Genomic DNA, 14,219 nt, shown 5'->3' with positions numbered 1-14,219 from the left:
TTGATGAGGGAAAGGCTGTAGATGTCATATACATGGACTTCAGTAAGGCGTTTGATAAGGTTCCCCATGGCAGGCTGATGGAGAAAGTGAAGTCACATGGGGTCCAGGGTGTACTAGCTAGATGGACAAAAAAAATGGCTAGGCAACAGGAGACAGAGGGTAATAGTGGAAGGGAGTTTCTCAAATTGGAGACCTGTAACCAGTGGTGTTCCACAGGGATCTGTGCTAGGACCACTGTTGTTTGTGATATACTTAAATGATCTGGAGGAAGGTGTAGGTGGTCTGATCAGCAAGTTTGCTGATGACACTAAGATTGGTGGAGTAGCTGATAGTGATGGGGACTGTCAGAGATTACAGCAGAATATAGATAGACTGGAGAGTTGGGCAGATAAATGGCAGATGGAGCTCAATCCGGGCAAATGCGAGGTGATGCATTTTGGAAGATCAAATTCAAGGGCAAACTATACAGTAAATTGAAAAGTCCTAGGGAAAATTGATGAACAGAGAGATCTGGGTGTTCAGGTCCATTGTTCCCTGAAGATGACAACGCAAGTCAATAGGGTGGTCAAGAAGGCATATGGCATGCTTTCCTTCATTGGGTGGGGTATTGAGTACAAGAGTTGGCAGGTCATGTTGCAGTTGTATAGGACTTTGGTTCGGCCACATTTGGAGTACTGTGTACAGTTCTGGTCGCCACGTTACCAAAAGGATGTGGATGCTTTGGAGAGGGTGCAGAGGAGGTTCACCAGGATGTTGCCTGGTATGGAGGTGCTAGCTATGAAGAGAGGTTGAGTAGATTAGGATTATTTTCATTAGAAAGATGGAGGTTGAGGGGGGACCTGATTGAGGTCTACAAAATCATGAGGGGTATAGACAGGGTGGATAGCAAAAAGCTTTTTCCCAAAGTGGGGGACTCAATTACTAGGGGCCATGAGTTCAAAGTGAGAGGAGGAAAGTTTAAGGGAGATATGCAGAGTGTAAAGAACTTTCCTGGAACGCATTGCCAGCGGAGGTGGTAGACGCAGACACGTTAGCGTCTTTTAAGATATATTTGGACAGGTACATGGATGGGCAGGGAGCAAATGGACACAGGCGGTTAGAAAATAGATGACAGGTTAGACAGTGGATCTTGATCGGCGCAGGCTTGGGGGGCTGAAGGGCCTGTTCCTGTGCTGTAGGTTTTTTTGTTCTTTGTTCTTGTTCCACACTTTGATCACTCTCTGAGTAAAGAATCTACCTCTGATGTTTCCCCTATATCTATCTCTACTCACTTTAAAACTATGCCCCTTCATAATAGCTACCTCCACCCTCGGAATAAGTCTCTGGCTGTCTACTCTATTTATACCTCTGATTATTTTGTACACCTCAATCAAGTCAACTCTCATCCTTCGTCGTTCTAAAGAGAAAAGCCCTAGCTCTCTCAACCTTTACTCATAAGACCCGCCGTCCAGTCCAGGCAACATCCTGGTAAATCTCATCTAAACCTTTTCCAACGCTTTCACATCTTTCCTGTGATGAGGCAACCAGAACTGGACACAATACTCCACCAGATGTGGCCACATGAACCCCAAGATCCCTCTGGCTCCTCCACGTTGCCAAGAATCTTTACGTTAACCCTGAATTCTGCTTTCAAATTTGTCCTTCCAAAATGAATCACCTCACACCTTTCAGGGTTAAACTCCATCGGCCACTTCTCAGCCCAGCTCTGCATCCTATCAATGTTGAGGCAGCTGAGATTAGCACAGTCAATGAGAAAATCAAACATTGGGCCACTGCCCTACGTTGAACTCTCATCACTTTATCAACTAGTGACGCAATGTGAACATGCAAAACATCATTTCGCAATGTGAACATGCAAAACTCCATCGGCCACTTCTCAGCCCAGCTCTGCATCCTATCAATGTCCCTTTTTAACCGAGAACAGTCCTCCGCGCTGTCCACAACTTGACCCACCTTCTTATCGTCCACAAATATACTAATCCACCCTTCCACTCTTACATCCAAATCATTTACAAAGATCACAAATAGAAGAGGACTCATAACTGAGCACCATGTTGAATATTTTTCGTCCACTAACACCCTTTGTCTTCTCTGGTAAAGAATTCCATAGATTCACCTTCCTCTGAGAATAGAAAATTCTCCTTATGCCTGACTTAAAATTAGCAACCTTTATTCTGAGATGATGTCCTCCGGTGTTAGACTCTCCCACAAGGGGAAACAGCCTTTCAGCATCTATCCTATCAAGCCCTCTAAGAAACTTGTATGTTTCAATAAAGTCACCTCTCATTCCGCTAAACTCCAATGAGTACAGGCCCACAATACTCAACTTCTCCTCATAAGACAGTCCGTCCATACCTGAGATCAGTCAAATAAATCTCTCTGGTTTTCCACTAATGCCAGTATATCTTTCCCTTTATAAGAGGCCCAATTCTAGCCATGGTCTAGCTAGTGTCTTGTAACATTATAGCAAGAGGTCCCTATTTTTATTCCAACTCCAATTTAAATTAGATCCAACAGTGCATTTGCTTTCCTGCTATCTGCAGAACTTGGCTGTAGCTTGTTGATGTTGATTGAGTGTTGGAAAGAGAATTGGCCTTGAGTTTGTGAACCCCCCTCACTCGAATCCCTCAGTCCAATCCTCACCGGCCTGGATTTTACACACATGTTCCCAGATCGCTAAAGAGGCCCATGAACGTTGATGGAATGTCAGTCTCAATGATGTTTTGCATGTTCACATTGCGTCACTAGTTGATAAAGTGATGAGAGTTCAACGTAGGGCAGTGGCCCAATGTTTGATTTTCTCATTGACTGTGCTAATCTCAGCTGCCTCAACCAACTCCAACATCAGAGGGAGCCACCTACAATAGTCTTAAATAACAGTGGTCACTGTGCAATGTGCTCATGACAAAGGTTTAACTGCAATACAGCTGTGGCAAATATGTTACAGCTTGCCTAATGAACCATTAACAGCAGCCAGTTACTGATTGTATTTTACTGCAGTGAATTCTAACCTATCTCTCCTGCAGGTTTACTATAATGTTAGCCTAGTCAGGTAGGATCACAGCAAATGCAGTCATCGACTCGGACCATCCTATCAAATCCAAGCAGAAGCATCTCTGGATGCTCATTAAATTGGCCATCCTGTACAAAGCACTGGGACAGTGTCACAAAACTGAAGCCTAAATGTGAAATACTGAGATGGTTATACAGTTATTTGTACTTTCAGTAATGAGGTTGTTGACTTGCTCGCCGAGGTGTCTTGTTCTCATTCAGACGGTTGGTCACCATGCTAGGTGACATTATCAGTGAGATCTCCAATGAAACGATGTTATTCTACTCTGCTTGGAATTTATACTGTCCGATCTGTTATGGTGAATACTGTCATTTCTGGTTTTGATCTGTATAGGTTTGTATGTGGGGTCCAATTTTATATGTTTGTTGATTGGACAGGCAGGTAGTACTGAGGAGGTGGGGAAGCTGCAGAAAGATTTAGACAGTTTAGGAGAGTGGTCCAGGAAATGGCTGATGAAATTCAATGAGTAAATGTGAGGTTTTGCACTTTGGAAAAAAGAATACAGGCATGGACCATTTTCTAAACGATGAGAAAATTCGCAAATCAGAAGTGCAAAGGGATCTGGGAGTGTTGGTCCAGGATTCTCTAAAGGTTAACTTGCAGGTAGAGTCCGTAATTAAGAAAGCGAATGTAATGGTGTCGTTTAACTCAAGAGGGTTGGAATATAAAAGCAGCGATGTTCTTCTTAGGCTTTATAAAGCTCTAGTTAGGCCCCATTTAGAATACTGTGTCCAACTTTGGGCCCCACACCTCAGGAAGGACGTACTAGCCCTGGAGCGTGTCCAGCGGAGATTCACACGGATGATCCTTGGAATGGCAGGTTTAACGTATGATGAACGGCTAAGGATCCTGGGATTGTATTCATTAGAGTTTAGAAGGTTGAGGAGAGATCTAATAGAAACTTACAAGATAATGTATGGCTTGGAAGGGGTGGATGCTGGGAAGTTGTTTCCGTTAGGCGGGGAGACTAGGACCCATGGGCACAGCCTTAGAATTAGAGGGGGTAAATTTAAAACGGAAATGAGATGACATTTCTTCAGCCAGAGAGTGGTGGGCCTGTGGAATTCATTGCCACGGAGCGCAGTGGAGGCCGGGGCATTAAATGTCTTCAAGGCAGTGACGATAAATTCTTGATCTCAGAAGGAATCAAGGGCTACGGAGAGAGTGCAGGGAAGTGGAGTTGAAATGCCCATCAGCCATGATTAAATGGCAGAGTGGATTCGATGGTCTGAATGGCCTTACTTCCACTCCTATGTCTTATGGTCTTTTGGTCTCATGATTGCATTATGGGTCAAGAACCATGCATCTAGGAATTCCCATGCATGTCTATGTTTGGCTTGGGCTATGTTGTGTTGTCTCAGTCAAACTGATAGCCTTCATTGTCCGAGTGTGCAGATATTGAGAGTTCATTGTGTCGTTTTGCTGCTAGTTGATGTTCATGTATTCTGATGGCTAGTTTCCTTCCTGTCTGTCCGATGTAATGTTACGGCAGTTGTGGCATGGTATTTTGTAAGCTATGTTGGATCAGTAGACTCAGACAATGAAGGCCATCAGTTTAACTGGGACAAAGTAACTACAGCAGCCCAAGCCAATCTTAGACACACACAGGAATTCCTAGAGGTATGGTTCTCAACCCGCAATGCAATTAGCAAGCACATAGAATTGGACCTTATAGACAAACTCAAACAGATCAAAACTGGAAATGACAGTACTCACCATTACAGATCGGACAGTATAAATTTTAAGCAGAGTAGAATAACATCACTTCATCAGAGGCCTCACTAATGATGTTACCAAGCATTTTGATGCCAAAATGTGTGAATGAGAATAAGCCAGCTCGGTGAGCAAGTCAACAGCCTCACCCACAACCTGAGCTACAGATCTTTGTTAAAACTTTAAACTTTCAGTAATGTTCCAGCTTTGAAAAGACCCACACCCGCCTTTAAACACTAAAAGCCAAGAGATGGCTGCTAGTGACATTAAGGAAACACTACTTTGGCACAATTGCACACTGTTGATTAGTTGCTTTGTCTTGGCTCACTGGGTAGGCATTTGCTCACAAGTCAGAAGGATGTGAGTTCAATAACTACTCTCAGATCACGAGAGTATTAAGGTAAATAGCCTTGTTCTGAGGACTGGTCTTGGGACTTGAAACTGTTAATTCTCCTTATGCTGTCAGACCTGCTGAGTTTATCCAGCAATTTCTGTTTTTCCTTCAGAGTTCAGGAACCCACAATTCTTTGTTTCAGTTTTCCCCAGTATGGCAGGAGTGTTGTAAGTCAGTCTGGATCATTCACTCTGATTCTCTGTCCACAGAGGCTGCCAGACCTGCTGGGCATTGTTGGTTTTCATTTCAGATTTCCAGCATCTGCAGCATTTTGCTTCAGTGTTGGAAACCAGGTGAAACAAGGATACTCTTTGCTCCCATTGCCAATGGGTTATGGTGCTCTCACAGATAACGTTTGAACAGAATGTTGGGGGCAACGTGTCCACTTAATGTGTCCCCAATTAGTCTTCAGGATGTTGTAATCTGACACCATTCTGATTAAGTCCAGTTCTCAATTTATATAGCACCTGTCCCAACCTTGCAATGTCCCGGAGCACTTATTAGCCAATGAAGATAATTCATCACCACTTAACTGAATGACAACTAAGGATGGGCAATGAAACCACTCAGCCTTTCCTGAGCAGTGAGAGATTATACAACATTGCTGCCTGTGTTTGTAGACATGCCTTATCCACAACTCGAAAACTTTAATTGCTGCCTGTTCTGGTTTCAACAGAAATTCTGCCTTTCGCGATCGTTATAGCTGCTTAATTCTGGTAAACCCCATTTGGAATTTCCAGTGAGTCCAGGGAAGACGGGCAGGTCAAGGAGGCAGGATGGGGTTAGTAGGTAGGAAATGGAGGTGCAACTTGGGGTGGGAGGAAGGGATAGGTGAGAGGAAGAATGGGTTAGGGAGGCGGGGACGAACTGGGCTGGTTTTGGGATGCAGTGGGGGGAGGGGATGAGCTGGGCTGGTTTTAAAATCTCCCCTTCCCCCACTGCATCCCAAAACCAGCCCAGCTTGTCCCCGCCTCCCTAACCCGTTCTTCCTATCGCCTATCCCTTCTCCCACCTCAAGCCGCACCTCCATTTCCTACCTACTAACCTCATCCCACCCCCTTGACCTGTCCGTCTTCCCTGGACTGACCTATCGCCTCCCTACCTCCCCACCTATACTCTCTCCACCTATCTTCTTTTCTCTCCATCTTCGGTCCGCCTCCCCCTCTCTCCCTATTTATTCCAGAACCCTCTCCCCATCCCCCTCTCTGATGAAGGGTCTCGCCCCGAAGCGTCAGCTTTTGTGCTCCTGAGATGCTACTTGGCCTGCTGTGTTCATCCAGCTTCACACTTTGTTATCTTGGATTCTCCAGCATCTGCAGTTCCCATTAATCTCTGATTGGAATTTCCAGTGGTGTTTTTACAATATGGCACACAAACCTGTTCGCTGTATTGAAAACAAGTGTGGTCTAACCAGGTTTCACTTAATCTTCCTGATTTTCAATTCTATCTCTAGAAATTAGCCCCAGTGTCAGAGTTACCTTTTCAATCAGTGTCACTACTTCTCGTGATTTGTGTGCGCACCCCTCGATACTCAGTGCATTGTTCCAATTCCTGTATCTACCCTGGATCCTGAGGTTGTATCCCTCATTCCTCAGTATCTATCTCAAAAGTCATAAAATACCTATGGTGTGGAAACAGATCACTTGACCTATCAAGTCGACACTGACCCTCCAAAGAGCATCTCTCCCAGACATACCCCTGTTCTATGTCCCTGCATTTACCATGACCTACCTAGCCTGCACATCCCTGGACTGTGGGAGGAAGCCAGAGCACTCAGAGGAGACCCACACAAAGACGACATGCAAACTCCAGACTGTCACCTGAGGCTGGAATTGAACCCTGGTCTCTTGTACAGTGTGGCAGAAGTGCTAACTGGTGAGCCACCACGTCACCCAATAAGTCCTTAACCCAAGGTGCTCATTATTTACCTCTAATTTCTCAGTATACCCTAGGTTCTCAGCATCTACCCCTAAATACTCAGTGTCTACCCCCAGATCGTTAGCGTGTATCCCCTGGCTTTTGCTCTTGGTGCCTATGTTGCCCTCAATTCAACAATAAGCATTTCAGGTCTTTCTGTTCTTTGAGTTGCAAAATTACATCATTTAAAGCATTTTTCTGTAGTGAAAAAATATTGAACCATTTGAGAAAGCAGCAATCTGCAGATTTTGGCCTCTCTTTAGTCTCAGTAAATGTTGCAATTTCAGTTTGTTTTACTAATGGTGACAGATTAGCAGGAACTTAAAGATAACTCAGTTCTTACTCTCATGAAAGAATGCTGATTATGAAGCAATAGACTGTTTGATGTATTTGGTGTACCATAAACAGTGCAGTGTTTGGAGTAAGTAGGTTAACAGCCCCTAATCATTGCCAACTCTCATCTGTCTAGGAAATGCTAAAATTTTATTTCGGGAGTGATTAAGGAGCAGCAAGTACAGGGGGTGAAAGGGAAGACGCTGAGGAAATGATTGTTCCTTGGACCACACACTGGCAATGCCAGACCCTCACTGAATGTTAGAAAATCCCTTCCAAGCATTTGACTCCCTTTGTTACGTCTCCAGCACCCCCGCCCCTCCCAATCGCTCCCCGATTCCTGCTCAGGGTTATTTTGATTGGCACCTTGACAGAATTGATAAAGAGAGGCGTGACTGGTACACAAAGGGAGGGCTGTCCCAATGAGCCCATTGTCAATCACCAGGAAAATCCTTTCAGCAGCAATTCAAAGACAGGAGCCATCAACATCTTTGAAATTTTAGTGATAATAGGAACTGCAGATGCTGGACAATCCGAGATAACAAAGTGTGGAGCTGGATGAACACAGCAGGCCAAGCAGCATCTTAGGAGCAGGCAAGCTGACGTTTCGGACCTAGACCCTTCATCAAAAATGTGGGAGGGGAAGACGTTTCTGAAATAAATAGGGAGATGGGGAGGAGGATCGAAGATGGATAGAGGAGAAGACGTGGAGAGGAGACAGACAGGTCAAAGGTGCGGGGATGGAGCCAGTAAAGGTGAGTGTAGGTGGGGAGGTAGGGAGGGGTTAGGTCAGTCCAGGGAGGATGGACAGGTCAAGGGGATGGGTTGAGGTTAGTAGGTAGGAGATGGGAGTGTGGCTTGTGGTGGGAGGGGGTATAGGTGGGAAGAAGGACAGGTTAGGGAGGTGGGGACGAGCTGGGCTAGTTTTGGGATGCAGTAGGGGGAGGGGAGATTTTGAAGCTTGTGAAGTCCACATTGATACCATTGGGTTGCAGGGTTCCCAAGCGATTTTGAGTTGCCGTTCCTGCAACCTTTGTGTGGCATTGTTGTGGCACTGTAGGAGGCCCAGGATGGACATGTCGTCTGAGGAATGGGAGGGGGCCTTGAAGTGGTTCGCGACTGGGAGGTGCAGTTGTTAATCGCGAACCGAGCGTAGGTGTTCTGCAAAGCGGTCCCCAAGTCTCCGCTTGGTTTCCCTGATGTACAGGCGGCCACAACAATACAGCAGATGCAGTATACTACATTAGCAGATGTGCAGGTGAACATCTGCTTGATGTGGAAAGTCTTCTTCAGGTCTCAAGCTGCACTCCCGTTTCTTAGCTACTAAGCTCATTTTCATATTCATATTTCATATTCAGCTTGAGAGGTTTCAGAAGAGGTTTTCCAGGAAGTTGCTGAGTATGGTGGGTTTGAGTTTAAAGAAAGATTGCATCGGCTAGAACTGTACCCACTGGCACATAAGAGGTTGAGAGGTTGAGGGCTGACCTAATAGAGGTTTATAAAATCAGGAGGTAATGGTAGGTGTTTTTTCCTTAGGATAGGGGATTTCAAGGCTAAGGGGCATATTTTTAAAATATGAGGAGAGAGATTTACAAAAGGCAAGGGGGTAAATTTTTACACAGAAGTTCGTTCATGTGTGGAATGAACTTCCTGTGGAAGTTTTTGATGTGGGCACACTTACACTGTTTAAAAGACTTGGAAGATATGGGGCAGGAGCAGAAGGGTGGGGCTGGTCTAGCTTAGGTTTATGGTCAGCTTGTACTGGTTGGACCAAAGGGTCTGTTTCAGTTCTGTATGACTCTGACTCGATAACAATTTAAACCCTGTCAGCTCTTAAATGCAATAACTACATGGAAGAGTAGGAGCACTCGCCCCACATGACCTGGCTCATAATTACACCCCTAACCACAAAGTGATCATGTCTTCTTGCTGTTTGTGGGAGCTTTCTGTGCACATATTTGACTGGGTGTTCCCCTCAATTACAACAGTAATGAAAAGCCTTGGATTTGTCTACCACAGAAAGTGGCTGAGGCCAAAACATCGAATGTTTTCAGTAAGGAATTAGATACAGTTCTTAGAATGAAAGGGTTGAAAGGATCTGGGAAGAATCTGCGAATAGGGTTCTGAATTGGCTGATCTTATTGAATGGCGGAGCTGGTCTATTCCTGTTTCGATTTTCTATGTTTCTTTGACCCGAGGATGTCGAAGCAACTGTTTATGTTCTTACTCTCCCTTTTTTCAAATTTTGTTGCTAGACCAAGTCACTCAACTCAATGAGGAGCTGGATTCAATTTCAAACATTCCTCAGAGGCCGAGGGAATCCGAGGCATCACAGATGGGTCACAGGTCTTGCCACGCTCCACCAAGGTTGAGCCACAATGCTCCTGTGGAGATCGAGAGGTTGCAACGATTCCAAACACAAAAGACGAAGGCCTTGAGGATCTTCAGAAATCTACGGTCATCACAAGCCTCTGGAGTGCGCAGCTTGGAGACCAACCAGGTCTCCAACATTCAAAACTGTGAGCAACCAATCTTTCTGTAACTGGATCATCATTCTCTGCCCTTCTTACCATCTTGGTGTCCAATTCTTTGTAAGTTAAAGTGTTGGACACTTAAAAAAACTTTTAAAGGGGATGAGGAGGGGTGAGATGCTGAATTGTTAACTGGGGTGTGCAAAAGAAATGGCCAAGTATTCTTCCTGCCCAATCCCCCTACACACACCCTGTTTCTTGGCCAAATGGTTTCAACACAGAAGTGTAAGCGGTAATATAGCTAAGGGTTCCATCAGCAGTCTCCCACTAATGAGCCTGATCATCCACCTTGGAAATTCCATGTCACTGGTCACGGATTCTGTAGGCCCTTTTGTGACTGATGAACGTAATCCTAATTCTAACATGTATTTAGGGTGATACTTACAAAGCAGAACATATGAAATAGAAGCACAAGTAGTCCATTTGATCCGTCAAGCCTGCTCTGCTGTTCAAAAAGGTTGTTTGCCTTTCAAATTCCACATTCCCATATAACTCAGATAATCCTCAATTCTCTCAGTTAATAAGAATTTATCAATTTCATTTCCATTGTCTTCTCTGGCAGAGAATTCCAAAGTCTCACAATTGTCTGAGAGAAAATAAAATTCTCCTTATCTCTGTCCTATAAAGGCAATACCTCATTTTACAATATTGTCTCTAGTTCGGGACTGATCCATAACAGGAAATATCCTTTCTAAATCTACCTTGTTAAGGCCATTCCAGATCTTACAGGCTTCAATGAAATCACTCTCTTAACTACAGTGGAGACAAGTGCAGTCTGTCTAACCTTTCCTTATCAAACAACCCAATCTTTCCAAGGATTGATCCAATAAACCTCCTGGAACTACCTCCAATACATTTACATCCTTCCTTAAATAAGGAGAGGGAAACTACACGTAGTATTTGAGATGTGGTCTCACCAATGCCCTGTATAACTGAAACAAAATGTACTCAGTTTTATATTCAATTCCTCTTATCATAAAGGATAACTTCCCATTAAACTTTTTAATGGCATTCTTTGCCTGGAAAGCCAAAGTTTTGTGACACATACACTATAACACATAAATCCAAAATGAGCAGCTTGAGAAGAGCTATTTTTTCTGGTTGGAGAATCTGGAAAAGCGAGTCAATCAACCATAAAATTAAAGCTCGGCCATTCAGGGCTGATGTCAGGAAGTGTTTCCTCAAACTGAAACGGAAGAGAAAACCTCAAACTCTTCCCCTGCCACCGATAAAGGCACTCTGGAGATCAATTGAAAAATGTAAAACTGTGCGATTGATCATTCTTTGTTATTAAATGGCAAGGAGCAAAGTGGGGAAATGGAGGTCAGGCCCAAAAGACTCAAAAGCCTACTCCTGTGTTTACGGCTGCAACAGTTTATTCATTCATTCCCAGGGGCCCATTCCCAGCAAGCAAAAGGATTATGCTCAAGTCTTGCATCATTTTTGAATTACTCAGGAACTGCAGAAGTCTGCAGTACTTTCTCTATGCCAACTCCTTAACCAATGAGAGTTCATTTGCTGACCTACCAGCACCCTTCACTCCTGTAATGTAACCATTGTACAATGGTTTGAAATTTGCTATTCTTGTATTTGTCCTGATGAGTGTGAGAGAAAAAGTGATACATTTCTCTTTTCGGCAACGTTCAAAGTAATTTCCAAAAGTTTGATCATGTTAGCCATGATGTCGAGGTGCTGATGTTGGACTGGATGGACAAAGTCCGTCGTCACCAGACACCAGATTATGGTCCAAAAAGTTTATTTGAAATCACAAGCTTTCGGAGTTCACCTGATGAAGGAACAGTGCTGTGAAAACTTGTGACTTTCAAATAAATCTGTTGGATTATAACCTGGTGTTGTGTGGCTTCTGATTATGTTAGGGCAGAGTTACCCCGTCTTGTTACCTGCGGTAAAATATGCTTCAAACATAATGAAGAGTTGAATCAGCTGACATGTATCGTGTGAAGAAACATGAGGAAGATTTTGTTAAGCATTTAAATGTTTAATCAGTTAGGATAATGTGCATTGCTTTTGAAGAATGCATATTGCTCTCCTCATGTTAAAGCATATCATACACTTAACCATATCTGTTTGCCTTCAGTGATAGCGTGTGGTTCAGAACATAGTAAGGCCATCAATTGAGCTGAGTGACTTTATGACATAGTTTCTTTCCTCTGTAAACTATTAGTGTGTTCGCAAATATCAGATACAATTATTTGCCCAATACTAGAAGGATAAATAATATTCTGGTGTACAAATGAGATTTGTTAGGCTGCTGGGTTAATGATCTGCCTGGGAGCATGTGGCTTTTAAAATGGAAGGTCAGGAGCCAAGGTCAATTCGGAATGATTGCAGCTGGTATTGTTGAGCAATTAATGAGCCAATTATGATAAAAGAATCTGTAGCAACTAGAGATCTATTGAAGAAGTGTTAGCATTGATGACTCTTTCTTGTTTTTGGTGACACCCTTTCATAAAGCCTTGCAGCACAATAGGTCACTCAGGCTATTGACTGTGCACAAGGCTTTTGAAAGAGATCATAGCATCTCTACAGTGTGGAAACAGGCCATTCAGCCCAACAAGCCCACACTAACTCTCTGAAGAGCATCCCACTCAGACTTGCTCCCTTACCCTATATTTTCCATGGCTAATTCACTTAACTTACATATCTTTGGACTGTCAGAGGAAATCCACACAGACACAAGAAGAATGTACAAACTCCACACAGACAGTCACCTGAGGGTAGAATTGAACCCAGGTCCCTGGCACTGTCAGGCAGCAGTGCTAACCACTGAGCCAATCTGCTGCCTAACTAGTTCCATTAGTTTGGCTGCCCTACTCTTTCCTTCAGTTCTGCATTTTTCTTACCTTCAATTGATATCCTACTCCCTTCTATGACCTACTACCTCCAGCATCCCTTAAGGCCTTACAATAACCTTTATTTTTTAAAGTGGCTTTGGTTTCCTACTGAAGGTAACAGATGTTTGGAATTCTGTCTGAAACATGTTTATGTTGGAGGTCATCTAGAGCTTTTCGAGGCTGAGATAGTTCAAGTTTTAGAACCATTGTAAAGTTATAATATAGAAAGAGGCCATTGAGTATATTAATAGGAGCCAATGATGTAGTGATACTGCCACTACAGAGCGATAATAATCCAGGCCGGGGGAAAGGATTTGAATCCCATTCATGACAGATGACAAAACTTGTATTTTGTAAAGACTGCATCATTGAGATAGCGGTATAGAGGTTTTACAACATGGACAGAGGCTCTTCAGCCTGTTGTGTCCATGCTGATCATCATTAGACTTCAAATTCCAGATTTTTATTGAATTCAAATTCCACCAATGTCAATGTCAACATGCTTTAATGTAATTGGGTGACTTTGACAAGTTATTGAAGGGCACTGTGTTGATTCTTCTCTCTCCTTCTCAGCCAACTTTCCATCCTCTGCTTGCCTCTGAGTACTCCCCTCCTCCCTCTCTCCTTTTGCCCTCCTCAACCCACTTATCTCCACACTTTCCCCTCTCCCCTTTAACCCCCTCCGCACTCCCTCTTTCTCTCTCCACCCTGCCCTCACTCCCTCCTCTCTCCCTCCTCTCATCCCTCCTGTCCCCCTCTCTCCTCCTTCATTATCCCCTCTCTTGCACCACTCCTCTTACTTAATCCCCTATTCTCATCCACTTAGGTGATGGGCTAGTGGTATTATTGGCAGACTGCTAATCTAGAAAGTCAGGTAATGTTTGAGAGACCTAGGTTCAGATCCTGCCACAGCAGATGGTGGAATTTGAATTCAATAAAATTCTTGAATTAAGATTCTATGATGACCATGAATGCATTGTCAAGAATAAACCCATCTGGTTCACTCATGTCCTTTTGGGAAGGAAACTACCATCCTTACTTGGTCTGTCCTACATGTAACTCCAGACCCACAGCAATGTGGTTGACTCTGAACTGCCTCTGGGTAATTAGGGATGGGCTAAATCCTGTGAAAAATCCTATCCCAATTTCTCCCTATTACCACCTTGTTTTGCTTTTACTCCCCTTCTTGTTTAATTACCTCTCCTCTTCATCCCTTTATTCTCTCTTTCCTCTAGGTTGATGCACTGAACCTTTCTCCTCACCCCTATTTCTTCTGTCTCTCATTTCCTGGTCTTTGTTACCCCTCTCCCGCTTTGTCTCCCTCATTGTCTCCTTCTCCTCCTCCCTTTTCCTTTCTTGCCTTTTCCCTCTCCCTCCTTTCCTTTTCTCCTTCCTGCATTCTC

The 14,219-nt window shown here is 43.9% G+C and overlaps 1 protein-coding gene across 5 annotated transcripts in view; it reads left to right on the top strand.

Moving 5' to 3' along the window:
* LOC125461040 (uncharacterized) overlaps positions 1-14,219 on the top strand; it is a 168,533-nt gene that overhangs the window by 103,836 nt on the left and 50,478 nt on the right. For 4 of the 5 annotated variants that reach the window (XM_048549352.1, XM_048549349.1, XM_048549350.1 and 1 more), the window contains one exon: positions 9,686-9,949. The exons of the other annotated variant lie outside the window; for it this stretch is intronic. In XM_048549352.1, the coding sequence (XP_048405309.1) occupies positions 9,686-9,949 (264 nt within the window). The remainder of the gene's footprint in view (positions 1-9,685; positions 9,950-14,219) is intronic. 5 annotated transcript variants of the gene reach the window in all.

Source organism: Stegostoma tigrinum, chromosome 18, assembly GCF_030684315.1.
Source record: "Stegostoma tigrinum isolate sSteTig4 chromosome 18, sSteTig4.hap1, whole genome shotgun sequence".
Taxonomy (NCBI): Eukaryota; Metazoa; Chordata; class Chondrichthyes; order Orectolobiformes; family Stegostomatidae; genus Stegostoma; species Stegostoma tigrinum.
This window is presented reverse-complemented; position numbering and strand designations above follow the sequence as displayed.